The sequence below is a fragment of the Phyllobates terribilis genome, unplaced genomic scaffold, assembly GCF_046119375.1.
Source record: "Phyllobates terribilis strain yellow unplaced genomic scaffold, ASM4611937v1 Scaffold_11__3_contigs__length_659146591, whole genome shotgun sequence".
Lineage (NCBI taxonomy): Eukaryota > Metazoa > Chordata > Amphibia > Anura > Dendrobatidae > Phyllobates > Phyllobates terribilis.
Genome location: NW_027362771.1, coordinates 580,656,079 through 580,670,106, shown reverse-complemented (window position 1 = coordinate 580,670,106; position 14,028 = coordinate 580,656,079). Strand labels below are relative to the sequence as shown.

The following is a 14,028-nucleotide window of genomic DNA, read 5'->3' as shown; positions in this document are numbered from 1 at the left end:
GCATACCAGGATTGGGGGATGAGGGGTGCCATACATACCAGGATTGGGGGATGAGGGGTGCCATGCATACCAGGATTGGGGGATGAGGGGTACCATACATACCAGGATTGAGGGATGAGGGGTACCATGCATACCAGGATTGGGGGATGAGGGGAGCCATGCATACCAGGATTGGGGGATGAGGGGAGCCATGCATACCAGGATTGGGGGATGAGAGGTGCCATGCATACCAGGATTGGGGGATGAGGGGTGCCATGCATACCAGGATTGGGGGATGAGGGGAGCCATGCATACCAGGATTGGGGGATGAGGGGAGCCATGCATACCAGGATTGGGGGATGAGGGGAGCCATGCATACCAGGATTGGGGGATGAGGGGTGCCATGCATACCAGGATTGGGGGATGAGGGGTGCCATGCATACCAGGATTGGGGGATGAGGGGTGCCATGAATACCAGAATACGGATTAGGGGCCATGCATACCAGGATAGGGATGAGGGGTGCCATGCACACTAGGATTGGGGATGAGGGGTGCCATGCATACCAGGATTGGGGATGAGGGGTGCCATGCATACCAGGATTGGGGGATGAGGGGTACCATGTACACTAGGATTGGGCGATGAGGGGAGCCAATCATACCAGGATTGGGCGATGAGGGGAGCCATGCATACCAGGATTGGGGGATGAGGGGTGCCATGCATACCAGGATTGGGGGATGAGGGGTGCCATGCATACCAGGATTGGGGGATGAGGTGTGCCATGCATACCAGGATTGGGGGATGAGGGGTGCCATACATACCAGGATTGGGGGATGAGGGGTGCCATGCATACCAGGATTGGGGGATGAGGTGTGCCATGCATACCAGGATTGGGGGATGAGGTGTGCCATGCATACCAGGATTGGGGGATGAGGGGTGCCATACATACCAGGATTGGGGGATGAGGCGAGCCATGCATACCAGGATTGGGGATGAGGGGTGCCATGCATACCAGGATTGGGGATGAGGGGTGCCATGCATACCAGGATTGGGGATGAGGGGTGCCATGTATACCAGGATAGGGGATGAGGGGTGCCATGCATACCAGGATAGGGGATGAGGGGTGCCATGCATACCAGGATGGGGATGAGGGGTGCCATGCATACCAGGATGGGGATGAGGGGTGCCATTCATACCAGGATAGGATGGGGGCAGCACATAACAGGATGGGAGACCATCTATAATATAAGGCAGGATGCGTATCTCTGTCTGAAGCCTCGATAGACTGCGCATGCATGACGCGCAGTCTGGCTCCAGACAGAAGCAGGCATCCAGCCGTTACAGGTAAGAGGAGGTGTATGGCGCCGGAGATGGCGGGATGCGTAGACACTGAACGCATCCCGCGATCTTACATACTTACCTGACCGGGAGGAGCGTTGCCGTGCGCCTCTCTTCGCTGGAGACAAGGGGGCGGAGTGAAGGCGTCGGAACGGCGCGTGCGCATTCCGCTATCCGGCGCCAATTTACTGAAGACACATTTACAGTGTGTCTTCAGCAAAATGGGGCCGGACAGCGCGGTGCTCCAGCGCCGCACTCCTCCCCCGGCCTCCGGCAGAAGAGGACGCAGCAGCGCTGGAGCACAGAGAAGAAAGGTGAGTATAACTGTTTTTTTTTTTTGTATGTGTGTACAGTGTGAAAGGGATGAGGGGGGCCACACATAACAGGATTGTGGGGTGAGGGGACCATGCATATATCAGGATTGGGGGGTGAGGGGTAGCACACATACCAGGGTTGGGGGGTGAGGGGTAACATACATACCAGGGTTAGGGGTGAGGGGTACCACGCATACCAGGATTGGGGGTGAGGGGTACCACGCATACCAGGATTGGGCAGTGAGGGATACCACGCATACCAGGATTGGGCGGTGAGGGGTACCACGCATACCAGGATTGGGCGGTGAGGGGTACCACGCATACCAGGATTGAGGGTGAGGGGTGCCACGCATACCAGGATTGAGGGTGAGGGGTGCCACGCATACCAGGATGAGGGATACCATACACACCAGGATAGTGATGAGGGGTGCCACGCATACCAGGATAGGGATGAGGGGTGCAACGTATACCAGGATTGGGGGTGAGGGGTGCCACGCATACCAGGATTGGGGGTGAGGGGTGCCACGCATACCAGGATTGGGGGTGAGGGGTGCCACGCATACCAGGATTGGATGGTGGGAGCACAAATACAAGGAGGAGGGCAGCACATACCAGCATGGGAGACCATATACCAATAAAAATGCTCACCACCCGGGCGTAGAAAGGGTTCAATAGCTAGTAGATTATATATCTGAGCGCAGCCATCAGACTATAACCATACACAGTGCTGTACCTAGTCTCAGACCTTGTAGAACTACAAGTGACAGCACGCTCACATGCTGCAATAGTGACTGAGCCATAACCTGTCTGTTTGTTTATTTTAGTAAAAAAAAGTTAAATGCCCTAAAATGCAGTGTAACACTTTCAATAAAGTTGTTTAAAAAAAAAAAAAAAAAAAAAAAAAAACTAGTTCATTTCCGCTCGCAGTCGCTAGGACGCTGGAACGCATTACGTCACTTCCGACTGTCAATGGAAACATGGCGGCGCCCAGTGGACACGCGTTAATTCACCGAATTTTAGCAGAATGTCCGGTCACGAAGGCTCGAGCCTGCGAACTGATATTACCCCACGGGCCTGTGAAGACTCCCGTGTTTATGCCGGTGGGAACTCAGGGCACGATGAAGGGAGTCACTGCCGAGCAGCTGCGGGACCTGGGCTGTGAGATCTGCCTGGGAAACACCTACCACCTGGGCATGAGGCCGGTAATAAAGCAATGGAGGAGGGGGCGCAGGGCCAAATGACAGGAAGTGATACTGTCTGCTGAACTACAACTCCCAGCATTCCACAGTTACATTCTATCGGGGTGCTGGGGGCAGTCTTGACTAATAAAGTTTTTAATTGTTGATATTAAGGTATATTAATATGCAAATGAGGGTGTTTTCTGATTCCGTTGGCTGAGAGGTGGCACATGACTTCTTTTGACACTAAAATGACACGTCCACCGGCTACTTTTAGTGAAAAATCAATCCAAAAGCTTCTTGCTGCTCTGTTATTCCTCCTGGAAATACGATTATCACCTTCCCTTCACCAGGGGTTGAGTGTATGGGGGGGGCGTGGGTTGAGTGTATGGGGGGGGGCGCGGGTTGAGTGTATGGGGGGGGGGCGCGGGTTTGGTGTATGGGGGGTGTGGGCTGAGTGTATGGGGGGGGGGCTTGAGGTGTTTAAGGGGGCTGGGTATATGGAGGGTGTGAGGTGTATGAGGGGTGTCGGGTGGGTGAATGGAGGAGGTGCGGAGAGTGTGGGGTGGGGTGTATGAGGGGGCAGGGTGAATGGAGGGTGTGAGGTGTATGAGGGGGCAGGGTGAATGGAGGGTGTGAGGTGTATGAGGGGGCAGGGTGAATGGAGGGTGTGAGGTGTATGAGGGGGCGGGGTATATGGAGTGGGCGGGGTGAATGGAGGGGGTGCTTGGAGTGTGTGTATGAGGTTGCTGGGTTATGAGGGGCGCGGGGGTGAATAGAGGGGGCTCAGAAGCTGCCACTGACAGGGGCGACCAGATCCAGCTCCTGTCGCTGCTGCTTAACCTTTTAGATGCCACGGAGACCCTGATTTTCGCGGTGTGCTGCGATACTATAGCACAAGGTTCAAGTCCTCTCCAGGAGAAGTAAAAAAAACCCCAAAAACTAAATAATTGAGATTTGTTTCCCGACATCTTAAAAAAAAAAATAAGTGACTTATTTAGTATAAAAGTCCGAGCTCGAAAAATAATAGTAAATAATTTGCCCCAAAAGGTAAATGTGAAGATTCAAAACGCCGGAATCTCCAATCCTTGGTCAAAAAATGCAATAAAATGAAAGCGACCTGTCGTATGTACCCGAAATGGTGTCGGGGAAAACTACAGCTCGGGGTGCAAAAACCGAGCCCTCGACTAAAAATGGCGCCGGTCTCAGAAAATAGCGACACAGACAAATTTTATTATATTTTTTTACAAAATTCAGTATTTTCTTTAAACCACTAAAATAATAAAAGAAGTCGACAGGTTCGGTGTCACTGGAATCGCAGTGACCGGGAGAATCTTGTTACCGGGTCGTTTTACTGAAGAATTAATACTGTAAAAATAAAAGCAAAACCCCCTGTCGGGGTGGCGTTTTTATTTCACTGATTCACCGTAATTAGAATTTTTTTTCCGTTTTTTTGGAACATTGAAGTTCAAAACTACAACTTAACCCACAAAAAAAAAAAAAGTCCTCGTGGACGAAAAAAAAAATTACGGCTCTTAGTAAAAGGGAAAGAAAAAAATGAATGGTAAAAATGACAAGTGGCCGCGGCATTAAAGGGGACACTCATTTATTTTCCGTCCAAAACACTCATTTATTTTCCGTCCAAAACACTCATTTATTTAGTGTCATTGTCTAAATACTTAAATAAAAATCACCTATCGCTCCCTCACTACTCTAAAAAAAAATGACTTCATTTTCGATGACACTTTGTTTGAGACCCCCAAGTGCATGCTGGGATAATCAGAAGAGTCATCAGAGGCTGCAGTCACTGCTGCAATCTTTGCCACCTCCCTGAAACGAAACGTGATCAGTGAAGTCCATTTCATTGGCTGGGCTAGTCCCTACTCTACTGAGCATGTGCCAGTTTTCAAATCCAATGTATGCTCTGTAGATTCCAGTCACTGTGCAATGTGCATAGTGGCAGTGCACTCTATCACCAGCTCTGATGAGAAGTAATGAGCCTGCAGGAGAGCACACTGTCAGTGCGCATTGTACAAATATTCACCGTGCAGAGACCAGCGGTTCCCCTGAAAGTGACATCACTTGTAGGGGCTGTTCTAGTCTCTGCATGCTCTGTAATCGTCTTACAATGTGCACTGACAGTGCGCTCTCCTTGATGTAGTCAGCACTGATAGGGCAGTAACTAGCTGACACAAGTTACTGCAACGTTGCTCGGACCACCACCGATCCCAGTAATAGGGTCTTAAAGTCCCGCATGCGTATCTGACCACCAGCTCCAAAGAGACAGCCATTGTGTCGGTCCCATAGAACTGAATGGAGCGGTGGTCCCACATGCACACGATCTCATAGGGACTTTGAGACCCCCTGTTTTGGGATTGGTGGCTGTCGGACCCTCCAGAGATCATACATTTATTACCTATCCTTCTGTTCCCCTGAGTGTCCATATCACCCGCTGTCCTCCTGGGCAGATATTCCTCCCTCTTCCCGAACTCGATGGAATTTAACCCCTTCTTGCTTTTCTCTGTCAGGGCCCCGAAATAATGAAGAAGGTAAACGGCCTCCACGGCTTCATGAACTGGGATCGAAACCTTCTGACTGTAAGTGTGGAGATATCCTCCATGGCAGGGATGCTCTGTTAGATTTGTGCGCGCCACCTTAAAGGGGGTCCTATCAATTATAAGAAATACATAAAAAGTGAGAGTAGATGAAATGATAAGACTTTTACCAAATCTATGTCATTAGCAAATGTGATGATTTCCCTCAGTATTACCGGGACGGAGGTTTTACTTTCACTTTACCAGGGTGGGAGCAAAATCTGGTGAGATTTTGGGAGACACTAAGTATGTGTTCGGAAAGGGGGTTGCTGAATATATACAACACCTGAATGCTGTTGGCCTCCTCCTGCTCCATAATAACCAAAAATCTATCTTACATTGAGAAGATGCAGATTTAGGAAGAGACCGCAGTAAGGCGACAGCACAGATCTCCCCTGTGTTTCCATACTGCACACTCCCAGTCTCTCCCTACACAGTGGTATCTTCCAGCTCAGCAGGAAGTGAGTGAGACAGCAGAGGACCACAATTTTTCTCTCTTAAAGAGCCAGAACTTTAATCTCTATATTAGACAGGTCTTTTTGTTTCCTTATTATATATGTTTGAGAAAGGCTTCATATTTCAACCTCTTTTATACTGGTGACAGGTCTTCCCTTAAAGGGGTTGTCCCATAAACAATATGTATTTCCTATCCACTGGTTCGTTCAATTGATGGGGGGGTTCCATTTTCATAGAGGGTTTAAAACATCCTGTTCTCATGATCAGTGCGGATCTTGCCCACTAGACCCCCAGGGATCATACATGTATCATCTATCCTGTGGGTAGATAATACATGTTGTTTATAGGACAATAGCCCCTCCATATTGTGTCCAGTTGAACTCCGGGGGTCGAGTTCCTTGCTGTAAATTTGAGGCCGACCTAAAGAACCTGGTAAAATGAGAAAACAGTGCAAAAACAAGTTCCCCTGTAGTCAATCGCTTAAAGCGCACCTGTCAGCAGGATTGCGCTTAGTAAACTACATACACTGTCAGGTGGGCGCCATTACACTGAGTAAAATGATACCTTTGTTGATGAAATCCGTCCAGAGGTTCTTTTATAATCTTTATTTTCAGTTCTGCCATAATGATATGCTTGTGGTCTGCGGTGGGACTTTAGGTAGGGGCTGTAGCTGGTGCTCTCATTATGTATGCCTATCTCTGGCCTCTGACTGTCACGGGTGTTTCAGAAGTGACAGACAGTGGCCCTGCTGTTGGTTGCAGGATATCTCTACTTTTGGCATTGCAGACATCTTAGAAGCAGGACCCAGCGGCTACCTCCCTCTTGCTAATTAACACCCTGACCTGGGTGTATAAATACCTGCCGTTTGCTAGATGGAGGTGCTGGCGATATTCACATGACCCCTTGTAAAGGCTTGAGCAAGTGCAGTACTTCTTCCTCTCTGGAGCTATGAGGACGGGTGTTCATCTCTCCGAAGTCGACTAAAGCTAAGCTATCTTCCCTTGTTTGTTCCCCCTTGTTGTCTTTAGTTGTCAATGGGGATCGATTAGCGCTCACCCCCTGCCTTCCCTAGCCTTAGCACAGTGCCAGGGAAAGACAGGGCGAGGCTCCTGTGCGGCGATTGGTGCGGAACCAATATAGGGACGTTAGGGGAGACAGGGTGATATCAGATCAGCCTGGGGGTCTCCACTACCCTCTTTTCCTAGAGTCTGGGCCCCCTTTTCCCCCTCCTTTCGTGTTGCACTTAGTCTTTCCTACACCTTGCGTGACAGTGACAGGTCACTGTGTTTTCAGTCACCTGCCTACTATTTTAAATATTGCCTTTGTAATTTCTCTGCCAATTTGAAATTTCCATCCCCCAAAATGGCTGCGGATCCCCGCGCATGCGCAGTAGCATCTCTCAGTTGCCGAAAGATGCTACTGCGCACGTGCGGGTGCCGTTTTGCTTTTGGAAAAAGAATTTGGGTGCAGCAATATGGCGCCGTCATGCGCAGTAGCATCTCGGCAATCGAGACATGCTACTGCGCGGGCGGCGGGGGCCATATTGCTGCAGGCAAGTTTTTTTTTTCCCCGTAGCAAATGGCGCGTGCTCAGTAACATCTATCGCTTGCCGATGCTACTGCGCACGTGTAGGTGTCCATTTTGGGGGATGTAAATTTCAAATTGGCAGAGAAATTACAAAGGCAATATTTAAAATAGTAGGCAGGTGACTGAAAGCACAGTGACCTATCAGAGGCCAGAGATAGGAATACATAATGAGAGCACCAGCTACAGCCCCTCCCTAAAGTCCCGCCCCAGAGCACGTGCATATCATTATGGCAGACATGAAAATAAAGATTATTAAAGAACCTCTGGACGGATTTCATCAACAAAGGTATCATTTTACTCATTGTAACGGCGCCCACCTGACAGTGTATGTGGTTTACTAAGCACAATCCTGCTGACAGGTGCGCTTTAAAGGAGGCGGCCAACTTCATGGACATTTGTTTTCTTGCTTACTGTATTTTTTGGACTATAAGACGCACCTAGGTTTTAGAGGAGGAAAATAGAAAAAAATCGAAGCAAAAAATGTGGTCATGATGCCCTGTTATTGGGGGGGGGGGGGGGGGGGGAGTGTGCTGCTGACACTGTTATAGGGATAATGTCCCCCAATTCTGTAATAATATCCCCCGTTCTGGTATATATATGTCCCCATCCTGGTATATATGCCCTCCCCTCATCCTGAAATATACATGGACCCCATCCTGGTATACATGGCTCCTATCCTTATCCAGGCATGCATGGCCCCCTCATCCCCATCCTGGCACACATGGCCTCCCCATCCCCATCCTGGTATACATGGCCCCCTCATCCCCATCCTGGCACACATGGCCCCCTCATCCCCATCCTGGTATACATGGCCCCCTCATCCCCATCCTGGTATACATGGCCCCCTCATCCCCATCCTGGTATACATGGCCCCCTCATCCCCATCCTGGTATACATGGCCCCCTCATCCCCATCCTGGTGTACATGGCCCCCTCATCCCCATCCTGGCATAAATGGCCTCCTCATCCCTATCCTGGCATGCATGGCCTCCTCATCCCCATCCTGGTATGCATGGCCTCCTCATCCCATCCTGGTATGCATGGCCTTCTCATCCCCATCCTGGTATGCATGGCCTTCTCATCCCCATCCTGGTATGCATGGCCTCCTCATCCCCATCCTGGTATGCATGGCCTCCTCATCCCCATCCTGGTATCCATGGCCTCCTCATCCCCATCCTGGTATGCATGGCCTCCTCATCCCCATCCTGGTATGCATGGCCTCCTCATCCCCATCCTGGTGTACATGACCCCCTCATCCCCATCCTGGTGTACATGACCCCCTCATCCCCATCCTGGTGTACATGACCCCCTCATCCCCATCCTGGTGTACATGACCCCCTCATCCCCATCCTGGTGTACATGACCCCCTCATCCCCATCCTGGTGTACATGACCCCCTCATCCCCATCCTGGCGTACATGGCCCCCTCATCCCCATCCTGGCGTACATGGCCCCCCTCATTCCCATCCTGGTATACATGGCCCCCTCATCCTCATCCTCATCCTGGCACACATGGCCTCCACACCCATCCTGGCACACATGGCCTCCTCATCCTCATCCTGGTGTCCATTGCCTCCATAATGCTGCACACATAAAAAAAAATAAAAGATTCTACTCACCTTCCTTCCCTCTGCTCCAGCGCCGCGTCCTGTTTTGATGCCAGCAGCCGATCTCAGCGTGTGAGCAGCACATGACGTCACTGCCATGCTCCCTCACACACTGAGGTCAGCTGCCGGAATATTCACTGCTCTCCATGCTCAGGACTATGGAAGCGGAGAGAAGTGAATATTCATTCTCTTTAGTAGCGGGCACATGTGATCGCCCATCAGCTGCAGGAGACGGCGGCTGCGGCTAACACTGTGCCCGCTATTAAGGAAAATGATTATTCACTGCTCCACACTCCCATGGGTGTGGGGAGCAGTTAATATTAATTTTCTTTAACAGCGGGCAGAGTGTTAGCCGTAGCAGGCGGCTCCAGTCTCCTGTACCGCTCCCCCCCCCGTCCACAGCCACAGCAACTTAAGGTACATTCAGACTATGAGACGCACCCCCCCACTTTCCTCCAAACTTTTGGAGGAAAAAAGTGCATCTAATCTCCGAAAAATACGGTAAATCCATTTATTTGGGACTAAAGAACATTTTTGTAATTGGGTTTTATTAATAATTTGCCTTCTCTATCCTCTGTGCGGCGCTGTCTATCGCCGGCTGCAGAATGAATCAAATGAGAATCCGTCAGTGAGCGCGTTCTGACGGGGAGTTTTTAACTTGTCTTTTTCTCAGCTCCTCTCAGCTGATTTACCACCACAGACCACATCAAAGTTGAATACGTGGGGAAATAATCAGCCTGTAAAAGCCAAATGGTGCAAAATTATTAATGAAACCCAATATTTTTGTGTATCTTTCTCCTTTTTCACGACCTCTTCTTGCTGACACTTTCCCTGAAGAAGGTTTATGGCTACGAGTCCCTCCTGACCGTCCAAGAAAAGTCGTGGCTTCTGCCGACTCCTATTTTTGGTGGAAGAGTGACGTCAGTGGTGCGCAGCTCAGTGGTGCGCAGCTCAGTGGTGCGCAGCTCAGTGGTGCGCAGCTCAGTGGTGCGCTGCTCAGTGGTGCGCAGCCCAGTGGCGCACAGCTCAGTGGCGCGCAGCTCAGTGGCGCGCAGCTCAGTGGCGCGCTGCTCAGTGGTGCGCTGCTCAGTGGTGCGCAGCTCCGTAGTCCCCTGATGCTTTCTATAGGACTTGCTCTATAGCGCCACCTATCGTACCACATTTCCTACTAGAAATTAGTGAAATGTTTTCGGCATCTGTGACTTTCCCCCTAAATGCCTCATAATAATCCTTGTGACCCGGTGACAGGACAGCGGTGGCTTCCAGATGGTGTCGCTGGTGGAGCTCTCCAAGGTGACGGAGGACGGCGTGCACTTCACGTCTCCGTATGATGGGAAAGAGATTCTCCTCACCCCAGAGAAATCCATAGAGATCCAGAACGCGCTGGGTGAGTGACTCTCCTAGCCCTTAAAGGGACAGTGCAGGCAAATACTGATGCACGGTCTTAAGCCACAGATGGCTGTCTTATGCCACTGAGGGGGCGGCACGTAACGCGACCACTCTCTTTAGAGTCGTCATATTAGAAGTGAGCAAAAAGATTTCCACTGCCTTTGTGGCAGCCAGACCAAGGCAATGTCACTTCTGCATCTGTCATCATGGCCGCTCCTTGTGCTCATAGGGCCTCGCGCGCCGTCATGACGTCCGTCAGCTCATGGCATTGTGGGGTCTAGTAAGAACAAGGATGTCGGCCTGCTGCCATTTTTGCGCTAGGGGCATTTATATGGTGTGGGGGGCACAAAGAGGTTTATTATAGTTTTGTGGGGAATACTGCTATCCATAAAGAGGAGATGAGACACATAGATGCAGAATAAAGCATTGGGAGAAGGGAGGGAGAGAAAGTGACGTCACAGGGAACACCCACCGAGCCCTGAGCCTGCAGAAGCAGTAATGTAATGTATGTACACAGTGACTCCACCAGCAGAATAGTGAGTGCAGCTCTGGAGTATAATACAGGATGTAACTCGGGATCAGTACAGGTTCAGTAATGTAATGTATGTACACAGTGACTCCACCAGCAGAATAGTGAGTGCAGCTCTGGGGTATAATACAGGATGTAACTCAGGATCAGTACAGGATCAGTAATGTAATGTATGTACACAGTGACTGCACCAGCAGAATAGTGAGTGCAGCTCTGGAGTATAATACAGGATGTAACTCGGGATCAGTACAGGATCAGTAATGTAATGTATGTACACAGTGACTGCACCAGCAGAATAGTGAGTGCAGCTCTGGGGTATAATACAGGATGTAACTCAGGATCAGTAATGTAATGTATGTACACAGTGACTGCACCAGCAGAATAGTGACTGCAGCTCTGGAGTATAATACAGGATGTAACTCAGGATCAGTACAGGATCAGTAATGTAATGTATGTACACAGTGACTGCACCAGCAGAATAGTGAGTGCAGCTCTGGAGTATAATACAGGATGTAACTCAGGATCAGTAATGTAATGTATGTACACAGTGACTGCACCAGCAGAATAGTGAGTGCAGCTCTGGAGTATAATACAGGATGTAACTCAGGATCAGAACAGGATCAGTAATGTAATGTATGTACACAGTGACTGCACCAGCAGAATAGTGAGTGCAGCTCTGGAGTATAATACAGGATGTAACTCAGGATCAGTACAGGATCAGTAATGTAATGTATGTACACAGTGACTGCACCAGCAGAATAGTGAGTGCAGCTCTGGAGTATAATACAGGAGGTAACTCAGGATCAGTAATGTAATGTATGTACACAGTGACTGCACCAGCAGAATAGTGACTGCAGCTCTGGAGTATAATACAGGATGTAACTCAGGATCAGTACAGGATCAGTAATGTAATGTATGTACACAGTGACTGCACCAGCAGAATAGTGAGTGCAGCTCTGGAGTATAATACAGGATGTAACTCAGGATCAGTACAGGATCAGTAATGTAATGTAGGTACACAGTGACTGCACCAGCAGAATAGTGAGTGCAGCTCTGGAGTATAATACAGGATGTAACTCAGGATCAGAACAGGATCAGTAATGTAATGTATGTACACAGTGACTGCACCAGCAGAATAGTGAGTGCATCTCTGGAGTATAATACAGGATGTAACTCAGGATCAGTACAGGATCAGTAATGTAATGTATGTACACAGTGACTGCACCAGCAGAATAGCGAGTGCAGCTCTGGAGTATAATACAGGAGGTAACTCAGGATCAGTAATGTAATGTATGTACACAGTGACTCCACCAGCAGAATAGTGAGTGCAGCTCTGGAGTATAATACAGGATGTAACTCAGGATCAGTACAGGATCAGTATTGTAATGTATGTACACAGTGACTGCACCAGCAGAATAGTGAGTGCAGCTCTGGAGTATAATACAGGAGGTAACTCAGGATCAGTAATGTAATGTATGTACACAGTGACTGCACCAGCAGAATAGTGACTGCAGCTCTGGAGTATAATACAAGATGTAACTCAGGATCAGTAATGTAATGTATGTGCACAGTGACTGCACCAGCAGAATAGTGAGTGCAGCTCTGGAGTATAATACAGGATGTAACTCAGGATCAGTACAGGATCAGTAATGTAATGTATGTACACAGTGACTGCACCAGCAGAATAGTGAGTGCAGCTCTGGAGTATAAAAGATTTCCGCTGCCTTCGTGCCAGTCAGACCAGGGGAGTGTCTCTCTGCGTCTGTCATTATGGCTGCTCCTTGTGCTCACCGGTCCTCAAGCGCCGCCATGATGTGCACCACTTCATGGCATCGTGGGGTCTAGTAATGACAAGGATGCCGGCCGACTGCCATGAAGGAACAGGCTGGACCAGGGCATGGTTTTTTCTCAACTCCTATCATCATGCCATATCATTTTATGTATGCAGCTCCCATGCAGACCTATGTTCTCTTATTTCTATGAACCAGCCGTAGGAGTCACAACATTATCACGACTGCACCTTGAAGCCAGGGAGACCCTTGGCCTCCCCGCACTACATCCATGAGAAATGTCGCTATCTGCCTCCTCAGGACGGATCAGAAAATTCGAGGCGTTCTGCCTTGCCGGTCTCTTGTTTTATAGACCGTAGGCCGCCATCCTGATGCAGGCGGTACTATGAAATCACCTCAGTATGGCACTTGTGCCAGATGCGGGTACTGGATACAAGGGGCCTTTCCCTGTCGTGGGATTATTGGACACCGAGTTGGTAGTTCTAAGGTTGGGGGGGCAGTAAGGGAGCCAGTGACGTAGCAGCCAGCTCCTTCCCTTCTGTATGTAACAAGTATGGGTATTATCAGTCTGGAGGGGGCATTTATATGGTGTGGGGGGGCACAAAGAACTTTATTATAGTTTTGGGTAGATTATTATTATCCATAAAGAGGAGAACAGACAAATAGGTGCAGAGTAAAGCATTGTTAGAAGGGAAGGAGGGAAAGCAGAATCATAGGGAACACCCACCGAGCCCGGAGCCTGCAGCTGCACAAGCAGATCACACACCGCCTAATCCGAGATTCATGTTAAACAGCACAAAGTGCTGAATGTCTCTTCCTATACAGCTTCTTTTGTACCTTGTCAGCGGCTCGTCATCCCTTCCCTCTTCTCTCTGCCCTCAGGCTCTGACATCATGATGCAGCTGGATGATGTGGTGAGCAGCACCATCTCCGGTCCTCGGGTGGAGGAGGCCATGTACAGGTCGGTACCGGGAGACGCCCACACGTGCACTTCTTCTCGTTAGTCCTTATGATCTGTTATGTTGCATTTTTGTGATTTTCTGCCCTCAGATCCATCCGCTGGTTAGATCGCTGCGTCACCGCCAACCGCAGCCCGGAGAGGCAGAATCTGTTCGCCATCATTCAGGGAGGTCTGAACGCTGAGCTGCGCAGGAAGTGTTTGGACGGTGCGTTTAGTATCGCGTCATGTAGGGAATGTGCAACCTGTTATATAAGCCATGCTCAATTCTGCATGCTTCAGAGCTGAAATCTCCCAGCATTCTCTGTTGCCT

At 49.6% G+C, this 14,028-nt stretch overlaps 1 protein-coding gene across 1 annotated transcript in view; it reads left to right on the top strand.

Annotated features, from left to right (window-relative positions):
- Window positions 1-2,572: 2,572 nt before the first annotated feature.
- QTRT1 (queuine tRNA-ribosyltransferase catalytic subunit 1) overlaps window positions 2,573-14,028 on the top strand; it is a 49,178-nt gene continuing 37,722 nt past the window's right edge. The window contains exons 1-5 of the mRNA XM_073650949.1: window positions 2,573-2,831; window positions 5,336-5,404; window positions 10,298-10,436; window positions 13,640-13,718; window positions 13,808-13,923. Coding sequence (XP_073507050.1) covers window positions 2,607-2,831; window positions 5,336-5,404; window positions 10,298-10,436; window positions 13,640-13,718; window positions 13,808-13,923 — 628 coding nt within the window. The 5' untranslated portion in view covers window positions 2,573-2,606. The remainder of the gene's footprint in view (window positions 2,832-5,335; window positions 5,405-10,297; window positions 10,437-13,639; window positions 13,719-13,807; window positions 13,924-14,028) is intronic.